Genomic DNA, 24,310 nt, shown 5'->3' on the forward strand with positions numbered 1-24,310 from the left:
AGAAAAAATGGCTCGTAATTTCGAAGGGGGTTCTGTCATAGTTTTGGCAGCCATTAGTATCAAAGACAACACGCCTATATGTTTAATATCCACAAAAGTGAATAGTGTCAGGTTATAGAACTTCTTTTTTGATGATAATTTCGAAGTTATAATCAAAAGAGGATCCAACTCAAATTACTAAACTCCAAATTATAAACTAACCCCAAGAATTCTATTTGTTTATTTTAAATATAATAATATTGGTCTTATTTTTTCGCTCTACAAATTTTACTTTTCTTAATAATTAAATTAAGTTTCTGGATATTTTAAAAGTATATTAATAACATAAATTGTTAGCCTTAAACTGATAATAAAAATAAAATAAATTTAGTTAGTATTATAATTTTTTCGTGAAAATAGAACATCATATAAAATTGTAGTACAATATCAAATTTTGATAAATAGCTTACTTACCTGTATAAATAACCAAGAGGATAACAATGCCAAGCTGCGGTTTTGTCCACTAAAGCGGTAGTGATAAGCGTAGAAAGCAAAATGGTACAAATAAAAGAATCTGTAAAAAATCAAAAATAAATTTTTAAATTTTCAATTCTTCGCCTTACTGCATTTCACATGTACACACATAGGCAGTTGTATAATTACAATAACAAATTATTCAAAAACTACGGTGTGGCTTTTTGCTAATAAAAATATTATATATACATACAGTCCTGTGCAAAAAAAACCGGACAGCTAATTTACCCTATTTAAATTTCTATAGCTTGAGTACAAAGCTTCTTGGCGGTAAGTAGCTTTTTTTGTGTATAAATAGAACAGTTTTGAATTAATTTGTATCATAATTTAACCAATAAGTGAAATAGTTGACACGTGGCAAGTGTTAATATCAAAAATATGCCAAGATCGAAGCAAATGGGAGCTGTCGTTAAGGGACAAATTATTGCACTATCACAGCAAAAATTGTCCGTACGTCAAATTGCTGCTAAAGTAGGGTTCAGCAAATCATCTGTTGCCGATTTTTTAAAGAAATTTGCAGAAACGGCTTCAACGGAGCGAAAGAAAGGATCTGGACGACGAAAAAAGACGTCGCCTGCTGAAGACCGGATGATTAAGCGGATGTGTATCCAGGACCGTTTCAAATCTTTGGCAGACATCAGGAAGGAGTTCTTGCATGCAACTAGCGTCGAAATAGATTCATCTACTGTGCGTAGGAGAATGATAAATGCCGGTTTTGTAGGAAGACATCCCGCAAAAAAGCCGTTTTTGAACGAAAAAATGCGTCAAAAACGATACCGATGGGCCAAAACTCATGAAAACTGGACTGTCGAACACTGGACGAATGTAGTTTTTTCGGATGAATCCAAGTTTAACCTCTTTGGATCGGTATGGATGGTATCCACCATGTGAGGCGCAGATCTGGCGAAAGATATAAAACTGGATGCATACTGCCTACTGTAAGACAGTTAGTTGGTAGAATGGTATGGGGCTGCTTCAGCTATGACGGAACGAAAGCACTGACTCTTATTGATGGCCGGGTGAACGGAGATGCTTACATTTTATTTACATTTTAAATAGGCATTTAATACCTGTCATTGAGGAGCAGTATTCTCTAAGAACGGACGTTATATTTCAGGATGATTCTGCGCCATGCCACCGATCTCACAAAGTAAGTTATGATTTTTGTTAAATCTCCCGTTTAAATGTCGAATCAAAAAACCAATGATTTATTCCTTATTTGTTGCAGGTAAAAGAATTTAAATTGGCAGATAAAAATCTGTTGAAGGCATTTTGCAAATGTCTGATTACTCGAAAATTTGCACAACTTACATACAATTAGCAGTCTGTTGAATTTAGATTTTGCTCAAAGTCTTGTTAAGTGACATTTCAAATAAATGAACTAATTATATTATATATAATTGGCACGTACAGCCTTCTTGGGTGTTTGGCCGAGCTCCTCCTACAATTTGTGGTGTGCGTCTTGATGATGTTCCACAAATGGAGGCACCTACAGTTTTAAGCCGACTCCGAACGGCAGATATTTTTATGAGGAGCTTTTTCATGGCAGAAATACACTCGGAGGTTTGCCATTGCTTGCCGAGGGGCGACCGCTATTTGAAAAATAATTTTCTTTTATTTTGGTGTTTCACCGAGATTTGAACCTACGTTCTCTCTGTGAATTCCGAATGGTAGTCACGCACCAACCCATTCGGCTACGGCGGCCGCCAATGTTACCAAACCAAAAATTAAAGAGTATGAAACATCTTCCATAGGCAAGCAAATATGGTTTACATTTCTGAATACGATAAAACACTTAGGTCAGGCCTAATTCCACAATTATGTATTAAAATGTATTCTACGGAGCTGTTGTTTTCCTTAGCCGTATGTTTGTTGAATATTATATTTGATTGAGTGGAGTATACGCAATTGCGGAAACTTCCTTTACATACACGAGCAGATTAGTTTACACGCGAGTACACACCCATTCGATTTGTACAAAATTAGACCCCAAGGGTAAGGGTTGGACATCCGACACCCCATCTCGACCACCCCTCCCAAACGCACTCAAATTAAACGAATTATGGAGGATCACCTTTGACGCATTCTTAAATGTCAATATGGGACACCTTGTTTGTCTACCATTTTCTTTTAACTAGGTTTTATCTTTGTATGAATGTGTGCATTGTGTACTTGAGCTTGCCCGCATGAACGTGGGTGTGCGTGGACACGATTCACATTGTTAGAATGATTTCATAAAACCTCTTCACGGTCTACAAACCATGAACAAAAAAAGTATGATTATTTTCCAATAACATTCAACGAAAAAAGTGGGTCATTCAACAGGTTATAGAAGCCGCAAAATGTGTCGTGTGAATGTGTACACACACAATCTACATATCGCAAACGAAATCAATAGAGAAAACAATTGGAACGCCAGTTATCTCTCCCCCATATCAAATGTTACAAAAAGTGATTCATTATACTTTATTTATTTACACACACACATGCACTTAAGTGTTCAATAGTTTTCATAAGTTTTGCACAATTTCTATGGCACAACAACAAAAGCTCCACCTTCGCAAAGCAAACACTTGGCTAACACTTCGGGCTTAATAATATAAATAATAGCCATCGGAGACATTACGACAAATGGCGAATTCTACTTTAATTTAGTCGCAGCACACCATAGAGGGTGGTGTACTTGTATTTGTATTTGCTGCAGTTTTGTGGCTCGTGTATTCTGAAGCCATCGGCTTCCGTTCATTATCGGCTTCGGACGCTAGTGATGAGATGGGAACGCACAATGGACAGGTCTAAGTGGTGGTCGAGTGAATTATGTTATTGAATTGAAGTTCAGTTGTTTGTGACCACAGTATCCTCCGTATCGTGACCACCCCACCTCACCGTCCAAGCATGAACTTGTTTTCATAGCTTCTTCATGTTTTACAACACAATACACGTTGCTAGTTTTTTTGTTGCTGACGCTAGTTTTAGCTGCGCCACTGGAAATTGTACGATTACGTTAGTGGCTGCCAGCCAACCTTCACGATGTTGTTTTCTCACTTATGAGTGCAGTAGTCTTAGGACGTAAGGACTGCAGGACAAGTACTCAACGTCATTACGAACACGTTCTCCACGGTATTTCGCAATCTTACTTTTCATGTAGTTTCTTTTCCAATTCATTCGCTTTGTTAATGTAGCGAAAAGACGTCAGCCGTTCAATGTTGATTTGAATTTCAATAAGGAAACTCCACTACACCAACAAATGCCTATTAACTAAGTTCAATGGATAGAAACATAAAGAAATGCATATCAATCGCTCTTACATTTACTTGCTACACGCATAACTACTTTGCTTTGCACCTTGGTTCCCTTTCAGAGGTAGACTGTTGTGTTTTAGACTTTGCATCCAATACAACTAGGCTTCAGAGACGTATCTATAGGAAAGTCAAGAATAAAGGGATGTGCGCGGTACAAATTTGAAAAAGCCCAGAGCTGATGGATTTGACGATTACCACTACGATGTATTTGCCTTTTTATTTGTTAAATAATTTTTCTTAGCTCGTGGACGACATACTTTTCATTTGCCTTGTAATTTCATATTGAAACTTAGGCAAGTGTTGGTGCATTGTATGAAAATAGACAGCTGTGGACATAAAAGTCCAGACAAGTAATAAGCTTTCGTTTAAAGGGTTTTATAATCTTTACGGTTTAAGATTTATCAGGAAGGCTACTTTTCATCTATAAATGTATGCAATATGCCTTGTGAGAAATAGTTGCGCAGTTCCATTGAATGTTAAAGAAAAATAAATAAAATATTATAGAAAGGTTTGGCCTAAGGACACAACAGAAAGTCTAGGCTGAGGGAGGATCACTGTCTGGTATTCCCGATTTTGAAAATTAGCTTCAAATCGGCTGAAGAATCTAGGCCAAAAAAGTGTCAAACACCTCTCCATTGGGTCAAACAACGCCAAAATAGATCTGAAATTGATGAGAGAAGAATATATGTATATACATATACAGAACATAAGGAAACGAACTGATGAACGCTGGTAGCCGAACAGTCAGGAAGATTACTTCCTATATATTATATGCAGTTCATCAGTGCTGCACCGGTCATCAAACAAACAGTACGCATACTCGCTTATCAGCACTCTCGTCACAGTTGACAGTCATAATTCTAAAGTCTAAGTGTTTCTAATTGGCGTCACTTTTTTTTGAACTCGGCCAAAATATAATATATATACATACATATTATATTACATAAGTCCCGGCGACTAATTGTGGAAAATTTTAGTTCATCTACTGAAAAATACGCTTCAAGAAGATTCTGCGTTGTGAAATGTCATCAATCAGCAGCTGTTTTTCTTCTTAACCCGATCTTAATAGCGCACCAGCTAAAATTGTATCTTTGTTTACCCAGTATTTTTAAGTAATGGGGCGAAATTTACCCCACATGCGAATAACTGTGGGTTAAGTTAAAAAATAAGTTTAATGAGAATAGACTGGCCCAGTATAGTCCTCACATTTGGCACAGTTTCAAGATGCAAGTAAAAAAGACGGAACCCATGACTTTACCTGAGTTGAATTGGATACATGAATCAATTTTTCTAAAAATTGATTGCACAGGGGGTCCATAAAAAATTTATTTAATTTAATTAATAAAAAATAAATTTTTTCAGTATATTATTAAGGGGTTACGCCACTGTGGGCGGTCAAAAAATAGTCGACCATAAACTATGTAACTAAACGTAGCGAGTTAAAAAAAAATGACGTCATCTGGTGCAGCGATACAGCAAATAATAATCATCTGAAATCAAAAAACCAAAAGTTTTATTAATCTACACAATAGTGGCTATCAATGTACGTAGCCGTTTTTTTTTTTTTTTTTTTTTATTTTTTTTGACAAAATTATAGTGATATGAAATTCGATTTGTGTTTTTCACCATTTTTTTGATTTTCAACAGGCCCAAAAAAATAGTTATTTTCAAAATTTACGTACAACGAAAATTTTGAAAAAAAGAAAATTAAAATCGGTGCATTAGTCTTCGAGAAATCGTTGCCACCGTATCAAAAAGTCGTTTCGAGAAAAACGCGTTTGAAATAAAGCATCGTATCGTAAGCGCTACGGGGCCGAACCGACGGGCGCTCCCTTAAGTGCACATTTTCGCTTTAAAATTTTTCCCACATTTTCTTGAGTAGTTATACTAACAATTTATGAAAAAAAAAATCTATTTTTTTGAGTTTTTACAGTGGCGTAACCCCTTAATGTATTCGAAAGAGCAAAAATTCTCATTATTTATGGATCTCGATTTTATTCATGTGGCCAGGATGAAAATACACTTGGTTACAAAAGATGATTTTTCGAACAAAATTGTTGTCCATTAAGTTGGTAATATTTTCAAACGTTGCTCAAGTATAAAGCGATTATGATGCTGACTTTTTGTCAAGATCTCCGGCGGGAAAGAGCTGTCATTGTCAAAGTAAAATACTATATTATTATATTACAAAAAAAAACTATATGATCCCCTCTGAAGAAGGAATACTGTAAAGTTTGATTGATACAATGTCGTAAGTAAAAAGCCCTTATTATAGCTAAAGAAGTCTAGAAAAAATTTTAGTAAAACCTTTTTTTACCCGATTTGAAGCTTGCCTTCGGAATTAAATAAAGTATACACAGTTCCGAAAAGTTATTATTGCCTCTCTCCGCTGGAGGGCAATCGTTGGTTATCCACATATTTGAGAGAAGTTTTAAAATGTTAATGTATTTTTTGTCTGGATATTTATTAAAACTAAAAATGCATAAAATTAAAATTATTTTAATTCAATACTGTACACTTAAAATGGATGAGATGAGTAAAATAAGATTTCTTTCGTAAAAATTACAAAAACCATGAGACATTTGGGGAGCCTTTTCTTTTCCTACACAACCACTCTGATTAGGTGAATCTTTCGATGCAATCGTACATTTCTAAGTAAACATGAAGACACATACTGTAAGTTGGATAAAAAGTTAGGCCATTATCCCGAACATGGGGAATCGAAACATAGTTCCATTATTTTCACATAAAAAATGAAGGAGCGCAACGTCGTCCAACCACAAAGCAGCGGCCGCTTATTTGGTAATATTTGGATTATATGGCAATATATTTTCTATGCTCCAATATACATATATAGCAAGACTTCAAAATAAGGCAGTTCTCGTTAAAAAAATAACATATAGAGGTAGTATAATTGGGCTTGCGAAGAAGATGAATGACAATTATAAGATCCTAGAACAACACAAAATGCAGTCAACCATCGAATTTGAAGCGTTTTTTTTTTACTGATTTCTCTCTTGTAAAAGCGATGAAGCCAATTACTTTTAAATCCCAGAATTTCTTGACCAATACTGATTGCCTGAGCCTAAAAATTAATTTATCTCGATTAATTTTTTTATTTCATTATGTTCTAAGTATTGCTGAATTATTGTTTGCTGAAAGGTCTTCAATGCATAGTTTCCATAACTTAATAATTTTAAGAAGTTTGATTTCGTAGAACTGATTCAAGGATATTTCCCTAGTACCCCTAGATACATATGGACTTATATGTATTTGACAGCACTGAACTATTTGGATTGCAGTTGGCAAAGAAAAGAGCTGTAAATGGATGCGCGTAAGAATAAAGAAAAAAAAAAACAAAATTAACAAAACAAAATGTATACATAAAATATAAAAAATATGATAATTAATAAAATTTCATTACCGACTTTCATATGCACAGTGTCTCAAAAATGTAAATATACAAAATTTAATACCTTACGCGTTCCAGTTATTTTTTCCTAGGTCAACCTGCTTGTTATTAGGCAAGACCTTTTAATTTATTTTAAAACGATACGTTAAGTGAGAGAACGTAGACGGAGGGCAAAGACTGTGTACAAGGGAGTTCCAAAGAGCGAGGCCTGGGAGACTCACCATTACTCACCTCAGGCAACAAGCACTATAAGAGAAAAATTACTACTGAAAACTTTCATTTTTAATGGATCTAAACTGAAAAATGGATCTGACTAAATAAATTTAATGTCTGATCGAGAAAATTATGCACTTCTTTTCCCCCAAACAATATATAATATCCCCGTGTGTAATATAATACTATTTTACCAGGCGACGTAGTCCTATCGCCGTCGGCTTACTTAATTTACACAAAAACTTACTTGTCGATACGTACAGAAGTTGCAAAAAGTATAAAACATGTCATAAAAAAATAACACTTAGAGAACTAGAAATTCCGCAATATTAACCATGAAAATTGCATCAATACAGATAGAAATACTAGCAAACCCTGGCATTGTGGCACTCAAATAGATCCTTACGAGTGCACGGGTTCAGGACTATAGATACGTATCTAATAAACAAATATACTCGTAAACACGCACACATAGGCACATACAAATACAAAAAACTAAAATAGAAAAACATACTGAATAATAGGTAGCAAACAACAATTCTTCAGGTATACATTGACGATAATAAAGCGATTTTCCAGTTATGTACACCCATCAGCTGCACCTTAGAATGAAAGCAAACAGCAACAGTGAAAGTTAACGCAGCTAACATTACAAGAAAAACAAGTACAATAAAAAATAAAGAGGACTCAACCTCGTTTCAACATTTAGAAACACAAAACACTTCCTCTTCCATCTTCGCAGCCATATTCTTCATCTCACCTTCCCCCAATCCAAGCTACGGCCATTTCTAAGCACTTGGCAGTTCACACGACACAACTTAACGCAATTTCGCTTTACGTAACGTGATCTCAATCAACAAAAACACCAAAGGAAACAGTTATAACAGCAACAAAAATAACAAACATCAACAAAAGCCATAAAAGCGAGAACCAGAGATATGAAAACAAGCCTTACACTCATCCATACACACACACCTGCATAATGTGGGCAAGTAAGTTGGTTTAACGTACAAAATCAAGTGGAAGCACGCAGGAAGAATATCATGACCTCAACGCCGTCTACTCCACGCTTATTACAGATTTAACTACCAACGGCACCCGCACAACGGTACCCCATCGACGGCATCTGCGCTTCCATCACCATCCCTACCAACAATCTGTTGCTGCCGGCGTGAAGGTTTTTGCTGCTTATGAACGAACGTATGTACTCATAAACATATCTACACATTCATGTATGTATATATGTGCATATATATACAAGTCTACACATATGTGTGTGCAATACAATCAGACACACTTACCCATAAGCGCACCCGTAAACACGTGCATAAGAACGTGTGTTCATATAAACGAGCTGGAATTATAACAAGTGTATGGGAATTCAACAAATACTCAATTCATCGCTATGCCGCCGCAAACGCCCCTTCCTCGTACAATCTCCATCATTACCATGCTCGTTGGCGGATGGCACTCGACAAAGCAGGAAGCTGTAGGCAGTCAGAAGCAGTTTCTCGTCGCACATTTGTAGCAAAATCTCAGCTTACAGAGATGGGCCTGGTTTGTAAGATTTTTATTGTACCACAGATACAACTACACCACTCGCCACCACCTCCTGCAAACTTTGCCACAAATGCTTTGGCTTCAAGGAGTACACAGTTCTCCGTGCGCTTAATGAATTCCTAGTAATATCACAGCATGGCAACGCCAGCTTATAAGTAACAGCAATGAACAGCGCGGAAAACCAAATGACTTTATTTTCATTTTAGAAAGTCATGTTAGTTTTATTATTATTCTTTTATTTTCAAGTACTTTCTGCTATTGTACTCTAATGAGTGTAAAGCATTTTATTGGAGCTCTAATGCCACGATGAAATTCTCTTTGCTAAATAATTATCTACGTAGTAAGTCTGCGCCTCAAAGATGCCAATTTACCTGGCCCCTAAAAAGTGTTATCATGTCATCAAAAAAATGGAAAAAGTTGAGAACGAATAAGTGAGAACAAAATCCCAAAGGAGCAATGCTGAACTTAAATGCAATCTGATTAGGTGAATGAAAGAGATTTTAGGTAAAGATTTTTGTAAAGGATAATTTCAATTATTTTAGGTAAAGATTTTTCTAAAGGATCATTTCAATTATTGCTAGGCTTGTTACTGTGATCAGAAAAATAATTAAGATAAATTTGACTTTGGTTATTTTATGGACTGGCAAAGTATTTTATTTATTTATTTATTCTTTCATCAATTAAAGTACAAATCAAATAGATTACTTATAAAAGCTAAAGTTTAAATATAATATAGCTTCTACTCAAATATGAACGAGACGTTGTCAATAAAACGGTCCGCGGATGACATATGGCAAAAATAAATTTTTTGTTTTTTGGTAGGACTGTTATAAGCTTACATGGCAAGTTTCAGCGTGATATGTCACATAGTTTGTTTTCTGTGATACTGTAAACAAGTCAAGCTCGACTGTGTTCTTCGAATTTAACGATGGAAATTCAAGTTGAACAAAGAATTTGTTTGAAATTTTGTTATTCCAACAAAATTTCGGCTTCAGACGCCTTAAAAATGTTGCAGACAACCTATGGGGACTCTGCTCTATCGCGTGCACGTGTTTTCCAGTGGTACAAATCGTTCAAAGAGGGCCGTACATCAACCCAAAAAACCACGCCAAAGTCGCTCAAAAATTAAGGTTATGCTGCATGTTTTTTTCGATTACGAAGGTGTGGTGCACTCGGAGTTCCTTCCGCAAGGCCGATCGGTTAACGCTGAATATTATTTAGACGTTTTAAATCGTTTGCGCGAGAACATTCGTCTTAAAAGGAAGGAATTGTGGGACAACAAGTCACAAGTTCTTGCATCATGATAATGCACCAGCTCACACATCACGTCTTGTTCGCGATTATTTGAACAAAAATAATGTCAATATCGTTCCGCAAGCACCGTATTCGCCTGATATGGCTCCATGTCACTTTTTCCTGTTTCCCAAGCTCAAGTTGCCGCTCCGTGGAAATCATTTTGAGACAATTGAAGTCATAAAAGAGAATTCGAAGAACACACTCGAGCTTGACTTGTTTACAGTAGCACAGAAAACAAACTATGTGACATATCACGCTGAAATTTGCCATGTAAGCTTATAACAGTCCTACCAAAAAACAAAAAAATTATTTTTGCCATATGTCATCCGCGGACCGTTTTATTGATAACGTCTCGTTCATATTTGAGCAGAAATAAGCTTTATTATAGAATTAAAACTATATTTTTATAAACAAATAATTTAAATTAAAAAATAAATAAATAGGCAAATCTTGTTAAAATGTTGAGTTGCCAAATTTTTACGCGGGCTGCATACAAAATTAAATCTATGTTTGAATAAAAGGTAAATATGTCGAGTAAAGCCTAAAATCGTTGAGCGTGCGGCACATCGGCAAATTCAGAAACAAATAACGGTATCGATATGATTAATTAGCATTATTCACAAAGAAGTAGGAAATTGATAAGGTTGCATAAAAAATGTAATGTAAAAATATTCAACATTATAAACTTCAAAACAAAAAATATTCTTAAATAATGTGTGCACTTGAAATGTAATAAAAGCTGCCAATTACTTTCAGGTGGTAGGATTTGCATCCATTCTCACGGCACACGGTGGAAAAAAGTCAAAATTAACCGAAAATTTAGCTTTTCCTTTAATAGATGGCTTTGCTTGTGAGGTGCATTGACTTAGATAGTTGTAGGGATTCAGAGTAGAAACCTTTCCCGACGTCGCATCAGAATTTTTTAATACCAAAGGGAAATATTTAATAAAATGGTGGTGTGGTGATGAAGGATCTTGCAGAAGGATTATGCTGCGGACGTACGTTCTGGTGGTCCAGCTCCCTATATCTTTGTGCCCCACCGCACTCACTTGAACTCACATTTCTTTAATAATCACCTAAATCCAGTTTTACATTTCCAAATCAATTTTTTCATGAAAAAATAAAAAATAAAACACATAATAAGTGATAAATGTTTCACGTGGAAATCAAATACACTTATAGAAATTAAAGTTAAAAAAATAATACTTGAACGGTTCATAGCCATTCATGGCGGCAAGTAAACTGATTAATCGACATCGCGCTGATACTATTGTTTCTTTGGAAATCTACTGTTCTTTGGAGGGTCGAGTAAATTATGTCAAAGATCAGGTGGAGAAGGACTTAGCTTCACTTGGTGTGCCCAACTGGCGCCGGTTAGCACGAGAAAGAAACAACTGGTGCGCTTTGTTAAACTCGGCCAAAATCGCGTAAGGGGTTATTGCGCCAATTAAGAAGAACAAGAACAGGGTCAATTCCATTTTTGTTTGGCGGAAGACAACATTAACTGTCCTTCTTGAGTATCGAGAAGCCTTAGACTCAAACCATGCAAAACACATTACGACCTTAATGGGCAAAGCGACTTAAAGTTGATAAAGAGGCAGTGTATTGATACCCTTTCTTTCCGATTACTATTTTTAACTCTACGGGACATCAGCCTTCTTTGAAATTGAGTAGAATACTTTATTTCGGCTGAATACAGTCTGCATAGGAGGTAACTTATTAACTCATCATTCACTGATTGCAGAGCTTTGAATAATAATATAATGAATAAAAATGTTCTACGGACAGCTTAGCAAATAATAAGTAAGATGCTTGGCAAGGAATTCCTTCTGGGTTGCTACCGTAGGAACCATCCCGTAGGCTGATCCACCTCCCAGGCGAGTCGGGTGGCATCTCTTCAACTACACTAACGAAATCCAGGATCGAATACCACTCAATTTGGTCCACGGTTAATAGACAGGCATTAAAAGATATTCACGGGGAGTCTCTTATCACCTTCGTAAACTCACGAGCCCCGACCCTCGAACGTTGTCCACGGAGTCTACCCACCACCCATCGCAGACGAAGAGCTTTAGCTACATAGCAGCCGGGTCTACGTTACCGGAATGACTAGGGTTTTCCCCGTCCAAGGGCTGCCGCCCCAGTAAACTAGCCCTATCTAGTGGACCGTATATCATCCCCCCTCTATCGTCACAGGAGCAATTCCCTGCAGCAATCTTGCCCTAAATATTTCTCCTCAGGGCTGCTATTGAATCCAACCCTGGATCAGAGGTATTCTATTGCTGCGATTGCCATAAACGGCTCTACTCGAAGTCCACCTCGGTTAGGTGCAACAAATGGTGGAGCCACCTTAAGACCTGTTCAGGCTTTAAATCACATAGGGAGTGGTCCCACGGTATGCGACCTCATGTTGCTCCCGCCGGAAGGCGTCTCATGCCTCAACGGCCACCCCTGAGAGGCTGGTACTACCAACCGCCACCACAAACCATACCTCTACGGTAAGGAGCTTATCGGCGCAACAGAACTCCTCCAACATAGCCCATCCCCATCCCTCCTGCTCCAACAGTAGTGCGGGGACAAACCAGCAGCTTTTGGTCCCCCGTACAGTCTCTTCTGTGTGTCAGCCCAGAAAAATGGAATGCAATTTTGGCAATGGCTGGTGCCACTTTCGGAGATGCTCAGGCTTGCGCATCACCCGTGATGCGTCGACTTTATGAGCCTACATGGAATCCCAATAGCTGCGCTCCTAGAAACCAAGCTGCACGCTAGCTCTTCCAGGGATGGCTATAACGTGCACAGACAAGATCGCGAGCGAGACAGCGGTGGTGGTTTAGTGTTCATAGTACACCCCACAGTGCAGGATCGTCTGATCAACGAAGGCATCGACCGCAGGGACACCACTTTAGAATGTCAAGGTATAGCTGTCCGGTCAGGCGATACCGAGCTCGAAATGTTTAATATATACATCCCTCCTGTCACCTGCTGCCCGGCTGCAGATCACCCTGATATTGGTGCGCTCATCAGAGGTGAAACCCGATTGGTTGTAGGTGACTTTAATTCGCATCACAATCTTTGCCATTCAAGCCTGCCAAACGATTGTAGGAGACATCACTTGACAGAGCAAATAGACGATTCGACATTCAACACTATGATGAACGACGCCCCCCCCCCAGGGTAGTGGGTAATTGCAGCAGCTCGCCTGACATAACAACAGCTAGTGTTGGTCTGATAAATAGCATAACCTGGCGACGTATGCTATTGCTTGCATCAGACCACTTTCCCATTATCGTCTCGATTGAGAGACCTGCCGACTTTGATTCCGCGAATCACCTGAAGACCTGCAACTTTACCACTGGTGTGAGTAAGCTCTGGTTCACCGTAAGGTCCCTGTTGAACCCGACGAAGTACAACGATAAGGTGGCCATCACCTTTAACGGCTGCATTTCGTCGGACTCGAAGAGATGCGCGAGCTATTTTAGCCGGCAATTCATACTGCGTCTGCCGGCCGACAGATCCAAACGTCGTGCCACCAGACGGCTGCACAAACTAACACTAGTGCGCTACTTACTTTCTCTTGTGATGGGGTTCAGAGGGCCATCAACAAAACCAAATCATCTAAAGCCATTGGTCCTGACGGACTAAACATGCTGATGTTGAAACACCTGGGTCCATTGGGAGTAGGTATCTCACAAGGATTTTCAATATGTCCTTCGCCACTCTCATTATTCTAGACAAGAGGAAGCAGGGAGAGTGATCCCCTTACTGAAACCTGGGGGAATCTTATCGGCCGATAACTCTTCTTTCCCCAGTAGTGAAGACACTTTAAGCCCTCCTACTCAGCCCACTCTACACGAAACAGCTGGCCCCAGCCCCACATCAGCATGGCTTCCGACGAGTGCACAGTACCACCACAGCACTCACCGTCATAAATACCCAGATAAACCGCGGACTTAACCAAAACCGCCCCAGCGAGAGGACTGTCCTAGTAGCGTTGGAATTGAAGAAGGCTTTCGATTCTGTCAGCCGTTCCACTACTGCATGACATTTCACAGTCGACACTGCCGCCAGGGCTGAAGAGGTGGTCCGCTAACTACCTGAGTGAGGATAAAGCTCCACACTTTCTAAAACACAGCAATTCGGACAGCGATGGGTTGCCTCCTGATGTCCCCTCTTCAACACCTTCACAACGTGGCATAGATGCTACCTGCAAAGGAGCACAACAAACTGCTCAGCAAACAGTTTCTGCTTGGGTGCTACTGCAGGATTCACCCATGTACACACCTGCTCGAGCCAGAGCCGCCAGGAAACACTTCCTCAATTACGCCGATGAGATCCAGGACACCACGAATAGACAACTACTGGACCGGACAGTGTTTAGATAGATAATAAACGGCATTCATCGGGAGACTCTTACCACCTTCTTAAGCTCCCGCTTCCCCGTGAAACCCACGTAACCTTGGCACAATTACGTTCTGGATATTGTAGCGGGTTAAACTCCTATTTATCCAGAACTGACCCCGACATACCAAACATATGTCCTGCATGTGAAGGCATCCCGCACGACACCAACCACCTTTCCAAATGCCCCACTAAACCCACTCATCTAACACCCCTCTGGACCCAGCCTATCGAAACAGATAGTTTCCTCGGCCTACCAGTTAGACGAAGACGACCGCTGATTTACACTGCACTGCACAACAAGCTTTAGCTGCATCTTTACTTTAGCACAATTCTTCTTCTTCTTGATTAGCACGATAACCGCTTACGCAATTTTTAGCAAGTCTAACAAAGCGCGTCAGTAGTTTCTTTATCGTGCTAACCGGCGCCAGTTGGAAACACCAAATGAAGCTAAGTCCTTCCTCACTTGATCTTTCCAACGCAGAGGACGCCTTCCTCTTCCTCGCCTACCACCAGCTGGTACTGCATCGAATACTTTCAGAGCCGGTGCGTTTGATTCCATTCGGACGACATGACTCAGCCAATGTAGCCGTTGAACTTTTATTCGCTGCGCTATGTCTGTGTCGTCGTAATTGTTCCATCGCCTGCGATACTCACCGCCACCAACGTGCAAAAGTCCAAAAATCTTACGCAAAATATTTGTTTCAAACACTCCAAGGGAAGCCTTATCGGACCGCCATGAAGTGAGCCTTATAGAGTGTTAGTTTCGTTCGTCGACAGAGAACTTTACTACTCAATTGCCTACTTAATCCAAAGTAGCAGTCATGGCAAGAGAGATTCTCCGTTGGATTTCAAGGCTGATATTGTAATCGGTGTTAATGCAGGTTCCTTCGTGAGGATATTGTATTAAGTTAAACTCCCACCTATCCAGAATCGATCTTAACATACTAAACATATGTTCGCCGTTTGAAGGTACCCGCACGATGCTAACCATCTACTCACATACCCCTTAAACCCACGCACTTAACATCTCTTTCCCTTTGAATCCAACCCGACGAAACACCACGTTTCTTAGGCATACCTTTAGATGAGATAGACAATGACGACCAGTGACTACAACGTACTGGTATTGCTTGATGAACTGTTACAAGAACAACAAGTACAGTACGCAGAATCTGTGTGTAATGTTCTCTTTGATATTTTAGCAAGTTAAGTACTCAATGACAAAGTTTTTAATGTATGATTTTTTAGTCTATCGTTAGCTGTTTGTATATACATAGACACCGTTTGGAAGCAGTTCTGTTTGGTTTTAATTATTCTGGGGTAGCATAAAAAATATTTTGTTTATAATTATTGTCCTCTTAAGACTTTGACTTTCTCCATTTTCCACACTAGTGGGAGTCCTAAAATTGCTTACCGTGGAATGAATTTTTTTTACTCGGCTTGGTGGAGAAGTTTCAAAGTAGGTATTACATTCTTTATCGAAATAAAACAAAATAATGCATCGAAATTAACAGCACAAAACTTCAATCTTGAAGAAAATGGCAATTTTCTACGGAAATATATACGAATAAGCTTAGCATTTTCTTTTTTTTTCATACAAATTACATAAATTTTAGCACTTCGGCACTAACTTCTTTAGATTTGGTAGAGATCAAATGGTAAATAAAACCTGTGTAATACTGGTTCGATACCGAACAAAAAGTATGTATAAAAGAAAGATTGATTCAATAAAATTTGATTGACTCCTGTTATTTACAACAAAACAATTTACCTTTCGGAGCTATGGGTGGTTTATTAAGATGGTTATTTTTAGGCAAATTTTAGTGGTTTAGAAAAATTTCTCACTCTTTAAAAATTATTTGGTTCACGGCATAGAACTAAACCGTAAGATAGAATGTGGGCGAAATATTTATCAGAATCACTGTTTCCCCCTAAAAATATTTAACATTCTCGCATTTTGCAAAAAAGCCGAAAAATTTCATAAGACAAAGAAAGAGGGGGTAAATAGGTATGCAATGACAGCACAAGGGCTGAATTGTCATACAGCTGTCGATTGCATGAAAAGGGTTCTATAATATGCAGCATATACAGTGTACTCTCTCTTAAGCGGACACCTAACGGGATGAAAAATTTGTCCGATTATGAGAAAAAGATAAAAAAAAGTTAATAATATGTTATGGGAGGGTTGTCAGCTCAACAGAAAAATATTTTTTTTTAATTCTGAAGGATTTCTGGTATGTACTGAAAACAAGTGCCCACGTGAGAGAGGTGTCCGTTAGGAGGGAGCACACTGTACATATGTATTTATATAAATTTATACAAGTACATTCAACACAAACCCCGCCAATGCCGAATTTCTAATAACAGTCAATTACCACCGCAAATATTTATTTGTGAAAAATATTGCTAAATATTTTTAAAACGTGCAAAATCTTTAATATATAAAGTATCAGATTCAGATTCAAACAGAAATCACTGATTACTGATAGTTATCTTAGGGTAGTGACAATGCGGGACACTTGCGCGATTTTTTATCATCCCGCTGCATTCCTAAACTCAAAATTAAATGAATGAAAAAAAAACTGCCGAGAAGCACTTGCTCTTCGTACAGGACACACAGCCACAGGATACTAATGTTTTCTGCTCCCACGAATGAAACAATCAAAATAAAAAAACTGTTTTATATACATACATATTTTGTATGCTTTTATTTTTTATGCATACTAGGCTGTTCAATAAGTTTTGAGGTTCGATAAGAGAGTTGCTACTAGCCTAATTTTTTTTTTTTTTTGTGTTTTTGTTATGTTGGGACACTCTTCATATGAACGTATTTGAAGTTTCATTTTAGTCCGTCAATTTGTCATTTAGTACCGAAGTGTCACAGTATTTTCGACAATGGAAAAAAATCAAGTATTGTGCACGAATTGAATTTTTATTTTTGGAAGGTTTAAAAGCAACGGAAATTTATTAATGTTGAAAGTGTTTAGAGACTTTTCGCTATTAATTAGCACAGTAGAAAGATCGGATGCTAAATTTAAACGTGGTCGTTCAAGCCTTGAAGACGATCCACGTCAAGGACGGCCAAGACAGCAACAACACCGTTTCCACGATCGTCGGTTCTACGTTACCGAAACGACCCGGATTTATATCCGGCCAAGGACTGTCACTCCAGCAGCATTCCTCGTATGTAAGTATGGGGAATGTTTATGCTGCTACAACAACAACAACAGCAACAACACCAGAAATCGTAGAAAAAATACCTGGCAAATCGTCGAGTGACTAAAAGAGATTTAGTAAAAGCCCTAGGCATCTCATTGGGCAGTATAAGCAAGATTTTGACTGAAGTATTGGGTTTCGAAAAGCTGTGTGCTCAATAGGAGCCACATTCGCTAACAGTGGAACAGAAACAGATTCAAATGCGACTTTCTCAGCAGTATTTAGAGCATTTTCGAGTGAATAAAATGGATTTTGTGAGCCTATCACCACGATCCTAAATCAAAACAGGAGGCGAAAGAGTAGGGTGAACCGCTCTTCGGCTTCGAAATGATTTTGTATCAAGAATTCGGTCAAAAAGGTGTTAGAATCAGTTTTTTGAGATGTGAAAGGAGTTTTCTTTGTGGATTACACTTTGTTTGGGTGTTTGGCCGAGCTCCTCTTCCAATTTTTGGTGTGCGTCTTGATGTTATTCCGCTGTAAAAAAATGATTTTCTATCAAGAATTCGGTCAAAAAGGTGTTAGAATCAGTTGTTTGAGATGTGAAAGGAGTTTTCTTTGTGGATTACACTTTGTTTGGGTATTTGGCCGAGCTCCTCTTCCAATTTTTGGTGTGCGTCTTGATGTTATTCCGCTGTAAAACAATAAATTCTGAATATTGTTGAGTTGCAAAAAAACAAATATTTTTCAACAGGTCAATGCACCGTGTCACAAGAGCATTTTGACAATGTCAAAAATCCAAGAATTAAAGTTTGAATTGTTGGAGCATCCACCGTATTCACCAGATTTGGCTCCTAGCGACTTTCATATTTTTCCAGACCTAAGAAGATGCATGCGTGGAAAGCGCTTTGCATCAAACGATGAGGTCATAACATTTGTGAAAGCTAATTTTGCAGCTCTTCCAGATTCTCACTTCAGGGATAGAATTCATAGATTGGAATCCCGTTGGAACAAGTGTATTGATGCTCAGGGAGCCTATGCTGAATAATAAAGTATATTTCAAACCATAAAATTGTGTTTTTCTTTTCGAACCGCAAAACCTATTGAACAACCTAGTTATGTGGCTTTAAAATAGTAAATTCCGCAATATTAGTTGCTATTATTTTGTGATAAGAATTCATGATTACCATTTTTTACTCATAACTCTTGCATAATGGGGACGATGTGTCAATATATTGTAATAAATCTGATATGGAATTTACTGAAAGTGACAATTATTTTTGTCAAAAACTCAGTAGAGGGCCATTGTCCCCGTTAAAGGTGGTGAAGCTAGCCCAACAACAATGTTTTGTACGTTTTATTGTCACGGCAAAGTATTAACAACGTAGAAAACAAAGAATGAATTCGCCTTGTTTCGTTCTGGTCTGACAGCCACGTGGACACGGCGAAAGAAAAAACAAGGAAATCAGCTGATATACCGATACCATCCAAGGCAAACTGAGTACTATGGTTGCGCCATTAAAAACCAGTGCTCTTATTTTTCACGATTTTGACAAGTCTGACGTCAGCTCATTTCGCAATACAAAAGAAACGAACAAAACAAATAAAAGTAGATAAATTGTATGTTTGTGAAAATTCAATGAACGGCTTGGTAGTTTTGTGATTTGTGAGATTTAAACTAATCAAACTAATGAAAACGAAGCTCCGCGTGTTAAATTGTAAAAGCACAAATTAATATAAGCCTCCAAATGCAGTTTGTTTGCGTTTTTATGCGGAAAACGCCATGGCAGAAAAATATGTGTGTGTGTGTGTAGTTTCTTGTGTTTAGTTGTTTCCAATGCTTTCGACTACTCTTCTTCTTCACAAACAAGTAATTCCCCCTCCTTTTGGTTCTTTATTCATCCGCTATTACACTTCGAACTTATACAACTCTCTTCGAAAAAAGCAATAATTTATGTTCGTTGTAAAAAAAAAAAAAATATTTTAAATTTTACATCAAACTTCAAGCTTACCTTAACCAATGCCGTTTCGTAATACTTGTATGACAACAAATCGCATCGTACTGATCAGCCACCCAAACGATCAATATAATATAAAACGCTGTTGTTGTGTCGTTAAAGAATTCAGACATTATCGACTCCATGCCTAAAAATAAAGTATACGAGCGGAATTGTTAAAACAACACAATCCTATAGACTATCTTCATATTAAGACTGTTCAGCTGGTCAACTACTTACCAACTAGTGCTAAAATGACAGTGAGCAATGGAGCGATAGGAAAACGCGCAGTTACATTGAATTCCAACATTTGCAAAAGATCAACTGCAAAAAATTAAAACGTTTACTAAATTATCAAAACATAATTAGGAGTATGATGGACTTACCAATAAATACGAAAATTTGGTGATGAGAAAATCGCAAAAGCATCGAAATGGAAAACGTCTAGAAATAAAAGCATACGTATATTACATGAAATCAAACGAATAGAATTTTTTACGATTGATAATCACTGTAATTTAATACTAAAAGAAGGATTAGGTGAAAGATTTCCATACGAAATTCAGTACTTTTCATTATATTATACAAAATAATAACTTACGATACCCTAATGAATAAGTGGAAAGGTATATATGGAATTTAAAACGTATTATACTAGTAAAAGTTCATAAATTGAAAACATTTTTGTTCTAATTTTGATTATTCAGAGCTGCCACATATCTGAATACTTAACGGTAACACTTACAAAAAGCACCATTACAAAAAATGCAGTCAGATATGAACTCCAAGCAGCCCACCACATGGAAACAAACCGGTAGTGCTCGCCAGTTATAACATTTCGTAGATATCCTTTATTATCCTCTTTCTCTGCGATAACACGCACTGACGCCATCAATAAGTCATCATATCTGTAAATGCATGAATTTATTTACAAGAAATGTACAGATATTATTCATAGGTTCACCATTATTCTTACCCTAAAAGCTGTTTAAGCAAAAATTTACTAAATTTATCACCAAAACACTTGTCAGTCATCGGGTCCAATTGAACAACACGTACCGGGATTTTCAACCGCTTGCGCGTTGATGATGAAAGACGTAAGTGCCCATATTCTAACGAATATTCTACAATATACTGCTCATCTGTAAAATTAATTATTGAATTTTCTAATATATTTCACAATAAAATCATTTACCATCGTCATTTTCATGTTTTTCTATCTTCTCTTCGGCACTATTCGCCAAAGCTTGTTCAGATATCGCCTCTGTTTTAAAATAGTAAATTAATGTTTCGTTTGCATAAGTAAAAGTAGGTCGCAATTGGTAGCCAGCGCGAGTTAGTTTGCGTTCATACTCTTTTAAGCGATAATGATTCACTTTAGTTTGAGGGCCGATACCATAATGGCTAATTTCAAAAGAAATAAACAAATTTAGTTATTGTCAGTAGCAAATCAAGAGAAAAAACTAGTCTTACTAGTAATTTTGTAGGTAACGTACTAACTGCTCGTTGGCTTTGGTTTTTGACAACAAATCACGGTGCTTCTCCAAATTTGGAATGACTTCAACTCTAATGAAAATATTCAAGTAATCCCACTAGTATTGCCAAATTTAATTAACATCTTTACCTTAAGACTCCTTCCCGCGGCCAATCTTTGACGTTCTGTAGACATGTAGCTGGGTTTTTAATGAACGTTAAGTGAATATACACCAGAGCAAAAAAGAACAGCAATGCTTTGAGCAAAATTAAGTACTCCAGAGCTCGTTGAAGAGGCCTTATTATGAAAATAATAATATCATTATGTATTTTAGAGTAAAAGTTAAACAACTAAACATCAGATGATATAATCACTTACTTGGGAAATACTTGAGCATACATAAGAGCAACCTTGAAGTAAATTGCATGAAAGAGCCGGTCGCGCACATTCATTAAATTATTCTGAAAGTATCAATAGGGTTGTAATTAGACACATTTTTCCTACTGATTTAACAGCAATACCAAAATTGTATTTTAGGACTCTTTCAATTCAGTAAGAACACTTTCTCAACCTATTCAGTTTGTTTGCTTTAGAAAAACACATCATTTTGTTAAAAACTTAGATTTTTATACATGTTCGCAATACATTTTGGCAATAATTGAAAATTATCTATGTATATTATTACAACTGTGTCTACTATGGGCCCTCAACAAACTATGACCGGCCAAGAATTTCACATAGAAACCGTTTCATTCAGAGGTGGCTCTAAACCCCATTAGTAAGCTAACATTAAGGCACATATCGTAGATGTATGCGTTTTAGTATTTGTTATTATTAAAATATTAAAAGTACTGTTATTATTTCAAGAAATTTTGGTAATAGCTATGAAATGTTACATTTATGGCAAGCATGTTCACCCAATAATTAATTATTTACAATATCTCACTTACTTGCCCACCACGATTTCGATTATTATTAAAATTAAATGGATTCGCAGTTAAATCAACATTCCAAACATTTGCAATATTCGGCACATTCACGTTTGCATTGGGATTATTTACGGCCGGCTGTGGTTGCTGCTGTTGGGGTGGTGACGGCGGTTGGGCAGGTGTTTCCCCTTCATTATTTCCAGTGTCTGCCATCGTAATAAGCCCAACTCCCACTGGCACTGGCACTGCCTATTAGGCAAATTGTGGGTATTGATATCAGAAACTTTGTAAACGTTCCCCTCAGGACCTTTTGCGACGGCGAAACACCTTTGCGGCTACTGATAGTCCTATAAAAGGTGATGTTCAAAACCTTTATAATATTTATATTGGTAAATAGGTAGATTTTGGATTTGAAGTGTACTATAATCGACTGAAACTGCTACTATCAGTGATGATGTGGTATTCACACAGCTGATGAGTCTACACTTGGAACAAGCAATTAAAACAAATGTCAATACATATCCGCCACTTTAGCATTGGTGACATTTTACAATAAACCGGCAAAACTTTATAGATTTTGCTATTTTTAATAAATTTTGCAGTTAGGCAATAATAAATCAAGCACAAATTTTTACTTAGTATTCGCTTCTTCTCGTTTTGAATCATTCACAATAAGGAGATGAACCCAAATAAATTTTTAGTCTGTGCAAACTAATTTACATAAACCTAAAGTCAGAAATGCATTCAACAGTTTTTAGACTAATTCTAAAATTCTAAAAGTGTTTCGTGTAGGATATGTTCATCCAGCGTTTTTAGTCATTTGATTAATTACATAGAAATCTTAACAGAATTCATCCCCAATTAACTGGAATTTTAATTGGTAGATTTTTTCATGTTAATTTACAATTAATTTTGGTCTGTTAGCAATCACTAGCCGTGCTCTAATGTGTGATCAATGATCGGGTTCCAGATAAAAATTATTTTAACGGCTGTGTCCAAGTCTGTATTTTCCTTGAAATGAAGTAATCGTCTGAATCTAGTTTAAGTATTCCAAATGCTTTTTCGAATTCAATTCTCGTGGAAAAGTATAACATATGGATTATGTTTCTTCTTCTTTGTACTATCAAAACAGATATTTTATATCAGTACTGCCAACGCCAATAAGAACAATCCGATACTGAGCTGGATAACCCAAGGAAACACGTCAAATATCTTGACCATGGTGAAATAATTTATTATATTGTGGTTCAAAGAAATATTTGTAAAATGGCGTGAAAAAGTCTGATATCCTTATTGAATTTTAAAAATTGAAAGTAAAACATACAGCTTCGATAGTACCGTTAATGGCAACAATTTTCATTTATTTACGCAATATCGCCACGAAGAGCTTTCCGATCAAGTGAAAACGTAGCTGGTAAACGTTCATGACAATCAGTTCTTGGTCAGTTAGGAGATTTAATGTGAGCAATAGATTGAGTTATGTTGCGATGGTTACCAATCTCCACAATGGCATAGAGGAGGTCCACTTAGAGCCGGACGCCCATTGTTATATCACTAGTTTGGACTCAAGTTCTCCCTCAAGAACCTTGGAAGGGGTAGAAGACGACCTTATCCATCATTGACTTATAGCCGGTTTTCGAGCAGTGATTGCTTTTCCTTGACTTCGATGTTTCGGATCGAGTTTAGTTTACGGTCTAGAATAATGCCATCTCATCCCATTTAGTGAGGGTTTCTCGAAAGCAGGTATTTTACATTTGTTTATGAATAACACCGGCGGCCGCCGTAGCCGAATGGGTTGGTGCGTGACTATCATTCGGAATTCACAGAGAGAACGTAGGTTCGAGTATCGGTGAAACACCAAAATTAAGAAAAATATATTTCTAATAGCGGTCACCCCTCGGCAGGCAATGGCAAACCTCCGAGTGTATTTCTGCCATTTAGGTTTGTGGAGTTTACATTTAGTCCACTCTCCCTGGCCCAGCAGTCAACAAAGTAGGAAACGATTTGTAACTGCTCACTCAGAACATGGAGATGCTTTTTGATGGCCTTAGTACAATATC

At 37.5% G+C, this 24,310-nt stretch overlaps 1 protein-coding gene across 4 annotated transcripts in view; it reads right to left on the reverse strand.

The window, feature by feature from the left end:
- Window positions 1-22,902, reverse strand: part of LOC129244450 (uncharacterized) — a 31,316-nt gene extending 8,414 nt beyond the window's left edge. For 2 of the 4 annotated variants that reach the window (XR_008582368.1, XM_054882083.1), the window contains exons 1-11: window positions 22,272-22,902; window positions 21,700-21,782; window positions 21,472-21,618; window positions 21,321-21,413; window positions 21,043-21,251; window positions 20,824-20,989; window positions 20,593-20,755; window positions 20,234-20,291; window positions 20,088-20,171; window positions 19,863-19,995; window positions 454-553 (exon numbers count right to left, since the gene is read on the reverse strand). Coding sequence is in view for 3 of the 4 variants with exons in the window: in XM_054882083.1 (XP_054738058.1) it covers window positions 454-553; window positions 19,863-19,995; window positions 20,088-20,171; window positions 20,234-20,291; window positions 20,593-20,755; window positions 20,824-20,989; window positions 21,043-21,251; window positions 21,321-21,413; window positions 21,472-21,618; window positions 21,700-21,782; window positions 22,272-22,463 (1,428 nt within the window). In the remaining variant the exon portion in view is untranslated. The remainder of the gene's footprint in view (window positions 1-453; window positions 554-19,862; window positions 19,996-20,087; window positions 20,172-20,233; window positions 20,292-20,592; window positions 20,756-20,823; window positions 20,990-21,042; window positions 21,252-21,320; window positions 21,414-21,471; window positions 21,619-21,699; window positions 21,783-22,271) is intronic. The other 2 variants (XM_054882084.1, XM_054882086.1) reach the window with 2 other exon arrangements.
- Window positions 22,903-24,310: the final 1,408 nt, after the last annotated feature.

Source organism: Anastrepha obliqua, chromosome 4 (assembly GCF_027943255.1).
Source record: "Anastrepha obliqua isolate idAnaObli1 chromosome 4, idAnaObli1_1.0, whole genome shotgun sequence".
Taxonomy (NCBI): domain Eukaryota; kingdom Metazoa; phylum Arthropoda; class Insecta; order Diptera; family Tephritidae; genus Anastrepha; species Anastrepha obliqua.